General features: G+C 40.4%; 1 protein-coding gene across 1 annotated transcript; it reads left to right on the top strand.

The window, feature by feature from the left end:
• The first annotated feature begins 235 nt into the window (after nt 1-235).
• Nucleotides 236-8,422, top strand: LOC142483395 (uncharacterized). The gene is made up of 5 exons (XM_075583472.1): nt 236-538; nt 6,468-6,572; nt 6,979-7,068; nt 7,607-7,669; nt 7,767-8,422. Exons 1-5 carry the CDS (start codon nt 448-450, stop codon nt 8,198-8,200), a joined length of 783 nt encoding a protein of 260 aa, XP_075439587.1. The 5' UTR covers nt 236-447; the 3' UTR covers nt 8,201-8,422.
• Nucleotides 8,423-9,329: the final 907 nt, after the last annotated feature.

The raw sequence follows: 9,329 nt of genomic DNA, 5'->3' as shown, positions 1-9,329 counted from the left end.
TGCGTATACATGTATATATATATATATATATGTATTTTCGGTACATTACACCGTTTCCTCCCTCTGCATCCTGTGTGATAATGCCAATATCTCCTGCTGTCCCTCTCCATCTCTCGTCCTCTTTCATAGGACAATGTCAGTGACAGATATATATATATATATATATATATATATATATATATATATATATATATATATATATATATATATATATATATATATATATACACACACACACACACACACACACAAGCAGTATATGCTGTCTCTCTTTCCCTCTTTATACATCATATATACAGTATTTACAGTATATACTAATTTATTATACCGATCATTTGTCTATATTAATATTTAGAAACACATTATATATAGTCTTCTCTCTCTTGTCTCTCTCTGTCTGTCTGTCTCTCCACATGAGACACAGTATAAAATATACTATGCTTTGCGATGTCATATAGTAGTAACATGTATGGCAATGTGGATTACCAGCCCCCGGACTGGAGCCCAGAACCGCCCCTGAAGCAGAGAAGCCTGTCAGGTAATTACCACACTGGGGCAACAATGTGACTGACTGATACAAAAGTGACTTGCCAACTGAGCTGGCAATCTAATGTCATGGACATAGAGAACGTGAAGGGGACAAAACATATAAACTGCTATATACAAACATATATATATATATGTGTGTATATAAACAGTTATATCTGTGTGCGTGCGAGAGAATACTGTAAATATATCTGTGTGCATACCTAGCAGTAAATATTTATAATGTGTATGTATTTATGTACAGTATGTATGCATGCATATGTATACACATAATAATAATATGTTCTTGTATAGCGCTGCTAGTTTTACGCAGCGCTTTACAGAGACATTTTGCATTTCCCATGGAGCTTACAGTCTATGTTTTTGGTGCCTGAGGCACAGGGAGATAAAGTGACTTGCCCAAGATCACAAGGTGCCGACACCAGGAATTGAACCAGGCTCCCCTGCTTCAAACTCTCAGTGCCAGTCAGTGTCGTCACTCACTGAGCCACTCCCTCTCACACATTATATGTACTATATATATATATATATATATATATATATATATATATATATATATATATATATATATATATATATATATATATATATATATATATATATATATATATATATGTATATATGTATGTATATATATATATACACACATATACACATATTAATATATAGAAAGTGAACCTCTGCGCTCCCATAAATGCATAAAAAGTCTAGTGATTTATGTGAAATATGCATATTTCACTTACATCCCTAGAATTTGTATGCATTTAGCATAGGGACCTGCTATTATTATATGTACTGTATGTATATATATATATATATATATATATATATATATATATATATATATATATATATATATATATATATGTATGTATGTATATATATATGTATATATGTATGTATGTATATATATATATATATACACACATATACACATATTAATATATAGAAAGTGAACCTCTGCGCTCCCATAAATGCATAAAAAGTCTAGTGATTTATGTGAAATATGCATATTTCACTTACATCCCTAGAATTTGTATGCATTTAGCATAGGGACCTGCTATTAAGGCTTACCCAATGTTAATTTGCCAGCTTGTCATGATTTGATCAAAGGCCTCCTTTGTCATACAAGCTTTTTCCTCATATATTGTTAGCCCAATGGGAGAAGCTTTCTGCTTTTCACATATGTATGGCCAATTGTTATTGCCAACTGCAGGTTCCTTACATGGATAAGCACGGAAAAATAAAATAATATATATATATAAATATATACACTGTATGTATATATATATATATATGCCCCGCTTTCTCTCTGCCGCCCTCGCCCTTCTAACCCTAGACCCTGGCTAAATTCCCACATGCGAATGCTGCGTTCCTCCACTCGTTCCTCTGAACGCCTCTGGAGGAAATCTCATACTCTCGCAGACCTCTTTCACTACAAATGTATGCTATCCTGTTTCTACTCTGCCCTCTCGCAAGCTAAACAAGCCTACTTTTCTTCACTAATCAACATGCACAAGTCTAACCCACACCGACTGTTCTCTGTCTTTGACTCTCTACTCAAACCACCCTCAGCTGCCTCTCCTTCCTCCATCTCTGCTCAGGACTTTGCTGACTATTTTAAGGAAAAGGTGTAATCCATACGTCAGAACATCCTAATAACATCTTTTGGGTTTAATTATCACCTCTATGCTGGCGACACACAAATATACTTTTCAACACCTGACCTTACACCTGCTGTACAAACCAAAGTTTCTGAATGTCTCTCTGCTATATCATCCTGGATGGCCCTCCGCCGCCTTAAACTCAACATGGCTAAAACAGAGCTCCTCATACTTCCTCCCAAATCTGGCCCTACTACCTCCTTCCACATTACTGTTGGAACTACGATCATTCACCCAGTAGCCCAAGCACGCTGCCTAGGGGCACACTCGACTCTTCTCTCACATTCGCTCCTCACATTCAAAACATTTCTAAAACCTGTCGCTTTTTCCTCCGCAATATAACAAAGATACGCCCTTTCCTCTGTTGCTCGACTGCTAAAACTCTGACTCAGGCCCTCATTCTCTCCCATCTTGATTTCTGTAACCTCCTGCTGTCCGGCCTTCCTGCCTCTCACCTGTCTCCCCTACAATCTATCCTAAATGCTGCTGCCAGAATCACTCTACTCTTTCCTAGATCTGTCTCAGCATCTCCCCTCATGAAATCCCTCTCCTGGCTTCCGATCAAATCCCGCATCTCACACTCCATTCTTCTCCTCACTTTTAAAGCTTTACACTCTTCTGCCCCTCCTTACATCTCAGCCCTAATTTCTCGTTATGCACCATCCAGACTCTTGCGTTCTTCTCAAGGATGTCTTCTTTCTACCCCCTTTGTATCTAAAGCCCTCTCCCGCCTTAAACCTTTTTCACTGACTGCCCCACACCTCTGGAATGCCCTTCCCCTCAGTACCCGACTAGCACCCTCTCTATCCACCTTTAAGACCCACCTTAAGACACACTTACTTAAAGAAGCATATGAATAGCACTGTGGATATTCTGAACACATGATACATATAGCTTGGCCCCCTGCAGATGCACTTACCAGAACTCCCTCCTACTGTCTCTGTACGTTCTCCCTACCTACCAATTAGACTGTAAGCTCCTCGGGGCAGGGACTCCTCTTCCTTAATGTTACTTTTATGTCTAAAGCACTTATTCCCATGATCTGTTATTTATATTATCTGTTATTTATTTGATTACCACATGTATTACTACTGTGAAGCGCTATGTACATTTATATACATACATACATACATACATACATACATACATACATACATACATACATACATACATACATACATACATACATACATAAATATACACAACACAAACAGCCAGCAACTGTCCTAAATATAATGGGACCAAAATCAGTAAGTAAACCTATAAAATAATAAGGTACTGACGGTGCTGGGGATAATATTAAATGCAAACAAGAAAAAGAAAAGTATCCCACATCAAGCACTCAGGTATACACAAAATATAAAAAACGTATTAAAGAACATGCCACAAAAAACATATAATAAAACAGTCTCAATGCCTCCTAAGTGTGGTCCAAAGCCACATGTATAACACAATAACCTCAGAGTGATAAGGCAAACAATTTGCCTACCACCTGTTAGACCGGCCGGTCATGCGATAGAAGCTATAAGGCTAACTTGAACTGATAATGAGCCCTAGTAAAATACACAAATATACCAAGGGTCCTGCAAATCCCAAAAGTGCTTATCCCAGTCCTTAAAATGCACGAGATGAGTAAATATAAACCCATGTGATGGCAGAGAGAAGCTGTATGCAGAAATGCAGCATGAAAAAAACACGATGAAGTGAAACACAGCAGTCTCTATGAAACACAGAGAAAACAGCTGCAAGCACTGACGCACACATGTAACATACTTAAACTGCCCAATAACAATTTGTGTAGTATAAGGCAGATCCGATAATGCGTGACATCACGTATATGTAGCAATATGAGTAATGGCAGCCACGGGAAGCTAATAAGGAACAAGGCAATAGTAGATAATAACGAGGCAATAGTTAGTCCAATGTAATGCCTTCTGTAACAAGGGTTCAAGAGAGCCACCGTTCAGTCTGATACCGATGTTATATATAGCATACAGCTATATTTGCATATTTGCTTTCCTGTGGAGGGTTTTTGTCACTTTTTTTACTCACCATAACTTAACTCAGTATTATGGTTTAGCCTATCCCATAGCCTCTATTGCATTCCCAGTAAAATCAACCCCACACTGATGAGAACCATCAAGGTCGAAACAGCTGTAAAAGGGCACAGTCTTCTAGCAAGGAGTTTGGAGTGTACTTTGAAGGGTTACAAAGAAAATACCCTGATAATTATGCAAAAACTTTATTTAAGTATGGTGGTTATAAGTAGAGGAGAGTTTGATTTTGTATAGGGTGGATTTGGAGGAATATTTGGATGTTTTTGCTTGAATATACAAGAGGCGTTATAAATGATAGATTTGTTTTGTTTTTTTCTGAACTGTAAAACTATGTATAGAGAAATGATTAAGGCAGGAGGTTTGAAAAGTCTTTTTTAAGGATGGGATAAGGAAATATATGAGTATGGTTTTGTAAAGTGAAAGTTGTAGTACTAGATATTTTTTGTTTTATTATGAAAAGTATTTTCTGAAAAGTGTTAATCTGTGATTGTATGAAAGTATTTGTTTTTGAAAGATTGCTACTTATTTACTTATTGTAAAATACGTGAATGTGAATAAACATTTAAAAAAAAAAAAAAAAAAGGTCGAAACAGCTGTCTGTGGGTGGTTTTCTGGGTATGCACCTTAACCCTGGCTGTGCTCAAAGCTGTGACAATGCAGCAAGCTTAAGCCTATAGGGAACCATGTTAAAAATGGTTATTGAGGCAAATAGTGACACTGTGTACTCATTTGCATGTCATTTCCCAGAATCCCCTGCTGCAGTGGAAGTGCTCTATGCTGGGTGATAATGGGGAAAGGCGGGGTTGCAGACCTGCCTAAGACATGCAGATGAGCATACAGCTATATTTGCGCATATATATATATATATATATATATATATATATATATATATATATATATATATACACTGTGTGTGTGTTTATCTATGTGTGTATGTTTATATACTTTAAGTGACTAGGACACTCTTCATTAAAATCCACGTCTTAGCAAAAGCATTTGAGCATAAGGCTGCGTCCATAGAAGCACCGACAGCGTTGAGCAGTGCGGGCGCTCCGCGATGAGCCTTGACATCCTCAATGAGGATGTCTTCAGAAGGGGCTTCCGCGAGCGTCAGCATGCACGCTAAAGCGCTGGGATTTTCAGCCAACTGCTAAAATTGTTCCCGAGCGCGCTGTCGGCTGAAACACCCAATCGGAGCGAAGCAGCGTGACGACATTGGCGCCATGACGTTGGCGCCGTGACATTGACGTCGGCGCTTCACGGGCTATTGGCCCAGTGACGTCAGTGCCCCGCCTCCGATTGTGCATACTGGCTCACCTGCTAGTCCATGTAATAGCTCCTGATTGAGCAGAGGAGCCTCAGCGTCAGCGCGGAGGAGCGCTGTCGGTGCATCTATGGATGCAGCCTAAGACTTCGCTCACCTTCTTATCTACCTCTAATTCTGTACGGGCATTTCCATAATTCCAGCCTCTTCTACAAGTAGAAATGAGCAAAGAAAGTGCCCAGAATCTATCATCAAAATACAACCATGTTACTGTTCACAGACATACTGAAACAAGTAAATGCCTACTAATATAACCAGCAGGAAAAACATTGTCACAAATGTCTCAACAGTGATATGAGTGAAGAGAGATACAAACACGACTCTTCACTCATATCACCATTGAGACATTTGGGTAATTATTTTCTTTAAATTGATTCACTTTTAATCATTTAGCACAGGATCATTCCCAAAGGATGCTCCTTCCTATCATTTTTTTTGCTGCTCTCATATACTGTACCCTGAAGAAACACCAGACTATCACCATTGGCACATCAGCTACAGTAAGTGGGACTTTATCATTGTGGTCTCCCTTTCTCAAACACTAGAATGGGTGCTCGCTATTTGCCCAGGAACATACTCCCTCTTCTCCACAAGTCTTCAAAGACACTTCTACACTTGGCTATACATCCATTTTGCAAGAGGCCCAGATTCCCACTTATTTGGCACCTGATTTATTTTCCCTCCATAGTTTTGACAAAACTTCAGCTCAATTCAAACACTACCCAATTGTCACCGCAGCATGGTAATATCTCCGATCTATCAAACAGTCACATTTTGGACAGACAATAAAGCCAATTGTGAAATTATATATATATATATATATATATGGTACTGTACATACATACAGACTCTGACTCCCTGTTTTCCTCCCCTAAGAGCACAGCGATATATATCTTCAGGAGGAGAGTATATATGAGCCAGTGACAGGGAGTCAAAGGGCAGAACGAAGATTGCGCTGGAGGCGGGCCCCACCAATCAGAGGTAAGGGGATAGGGCCAAGAGGACACTGGGGGCTGGCTTCTCCAATCAAAGGTAAAGGGGTGGAGCTAAGACTGCTGGTCAGGGTCGCCAAAAGGGAGTGATAGATGGAACAAATGGAGTTTCCATTCTTACTTAAGCATTGAATTCCTTTCAGTCATTATTATTAGCAGTGTTCGACAAACCTATACATTTGCACGCCCCGGGCGAGTGGATTTAACATTGTGGCGAGCTCCTATTGGCCCAAGCAGCATACGTGTGGTACTAGGTGGCGAGTAGATTTTTTTGTTCGGCGAGTAGATTTTTTGGTGATTTGTCGACCACTGATTATTAGGGTGCAGAAAGTGGGAGTTGGGGAGATAGGGATCAGGGATCGGTAGTCATATGTTTAACCCTCATTTGTTTACAGGATGGCATTGGCGGCGCAACACTCTGCTCACCGCGCTGGCCATCAGCCTGGCACTGATCCTTGGCCTACTGGTGGTTGGCTTGACCAAGTGTACGTATACCTCTAGGACTATATAGTTACACTTAGTCAGTCTTTTGTACTGTAAGCAAAGTGACTTAATGACAGTAACAAGTTTAATTAGTTAAAGGGTCAGTCCCATGAAGGAGCAAAGTGAACTAATGACAGTGACATGTTTAGGGGGTTCCCAGATAGGGGCAAAGTAATCTAATGAAAGTGAAATGTTTAATGAACTACAGGGTCAGACCAATATAGGAGTAAATTGAACCAATGACAGTGACTGATTTAATGGGTTAAATGGTCAGTCCGATGTAGGAGTAAAGTGAAGTAATGACATGTTTGGGGGGTTCCCCGATAGGGACAAAGTAATCTAATGAAAGATAACTATAGATTAGAGATAGTAATCTAATGAAAGTGAGATGTTTAACGAACTGCAGGGTCAGTCCAACATAGGAGGAAAATGAACCAATGACAGTGACAGATTTAATGGGTTAAATGGTCAGAACCACCAAAGGACATACAAAAGGAAGAAGGTTCTACCGTGTATAGTGACAATGAGTATCTCTTGCAGACTCTGCTATGGCCACCGAGATAGAGGTGCTGAAAGAGGAACAACAAAGGGCCGTGGCTCTGGGTGAGTGTGTGAGAGCAATGGTGTCTAATCTGACACCTCTAGGGCTATATAGTGCTGAGTCCCATCTGTAACTACCCTCTCCCTCTCTCCAATGCAGGCTCCTTCCTCATATATAATGAGGCCCACAATAAATGTGCTGATGTGCGCTCCTCCTCATCAGGCCGCCTAGAGATAACAGCCGCCACATGCTTCCCCCTGTCTTTCACCCGACTTTTTCGCTGGCTGCCAGGGGCCCAGCTCCTGAGTGTAAGGGCAGGGCTTTGCCTGGGAGTGTTTAGCAAACCCCAACCAAACCTGGCAATTCAGTTCCTACCCTGTGGAGCCAAGGCCCTGAGCTGGCGCTGCACCAATGAGACGCTATTGGGCCTCCATGGGAACGAGCTTTACTTCAATTATGGGAATAACCCAGGGGGGCTGGTGATTTTGTTTGCTGGCAACGGGCCTTGGAGTCGTTGGAGAGCCCTCGGATCAGGGGGCATGAGCGATCTGCAGGAAGGGGGGGTCTGCGCTCAAGCCTGTGGGAAGACATAACATACTGGTACAGCTAATATAGACACTGAGCTGTCTCCCTATATAAAACAGAGATACGTATCTCTACTGTATATGTAAAGAAAAAACTATCTCTATACCTGAATATACAAGCTGACCTATCCCTCTATATATGTTCTTGCTCGACCTGAAGAAGAGAGGAGAACTCTCGAAAGCTTGTCCTATGACATAAATTGTTAGTCCAATAAAAAAGGTATCACCGAATACTGAAGAACTCATTTATTCTGCACTATCGCAACTGGACTAACACGGCTATTTTCTGCTTTATTTATATATATATACAGTATACACAAAAACTCTGCTAGAGTTTCTGTGACTGCCTGATGTATATCGTGGATTAAACAACTTTTCATTTTGAGTGCCCCCACGAGGGACGCCGCCTTCTCCTTGCTCCGGCGTTACACAATGAGTGCACTGACCCAAATCTAGCGTGAGCTCGATGACGTCAGTGAGATGTTAGCCGGAGAGAGTTCACAAAGGAAAGCGGGCTGGGCGGCTGGGCGGCTGGACGGCTGGTAAAAATGCATCGGGAGCTGGGTCAGGAGCCGGGGATAACTCCGGCGAGGCACTTCCGGTCCCTGCAAGGACACAGAGGGGCTACTGCAGCAGGATTTACCACGGACACTACATCAAAGTCCTTCTCACTGGGTTCCTGCGTCTGAACGGGCTGAGTTTTACTCAAAAATGCTTTATATCCAGCTATGTTTGTGAGTGTGTACTTTTAAACCCTTCATTCCATAAACTTATTGTCATACAATTTTACGCTATGAGTGCGCCTGTTTTTTCTGTGTTTTTGTAGATATCCTCAAGGAAGTGGTGTTCCCTTCACTCGGGCTGCAGAGACTCTTTTGGATAGCAATTGGAATATTTTGGGATTTGTATACTCTTTTATATATACATCTTTCTGGACATTTTATTTTCTGTTTTATTTTGTATGCTTTTATTGTTTTATTGCATTAGTCTTCTATAATTTTTTATTTATATTTTTTATATATTCCACTGTGCATAGTATAGGTATATTTTTATAGAGGTCATTTATATAGTGTTAGGTTGGCGCCAATTTTTTCTTTTGTTGCGCTATATATATATATATATATACAGTGGTTGACAA

Source organism: Ascaphus truei, unplaced genomic scaffold (genome assembly GCF_040206685.1).
Source record: "Ascaphus truei isolate aAscTru1 unplaced genomic scaffold, aAscTru1.hap1 HAP1_SCAFFOLD_325, whole genome shotgun sequence".
In the NCBI taxonomy this organism is placed as follows: domain Eukaryota; kingdom Metazoa; phylum Chordata; class Amphibia; order Anura; family Ascaphidae; genus Ascaphus; species Ascaphus truei.
The sequence above is the reverse complement of the archived record's forward strand: the minus strand, read 5'-3'. Positions and strand labels throughout refer to the sequence as shown.

Bases quoted from the DNA above. Each gene is read 5' to 3' on its own strand.
- LOC142483395 (XM_075583472.1), top strand. From the start codon at position 448: ATGTCATATAGTAGTAACATGTATGGCAATGTGGATTACCAGCCCCCG. The intron at 539-6,467 runs GTAATTACCACA...TCCTCCCCTAAG, and splicing joins GAAGCAGAGAAGCCTGTCAG to AGCACAGCGATATATATCTT. The intron at 7,069-7,606 runs GTACGTATACCT...TATCTCTTGCAG, and splicing joins GGTGGTTGGCTTGACCAAGT to ACTCTGCTATGGCCACCGAG.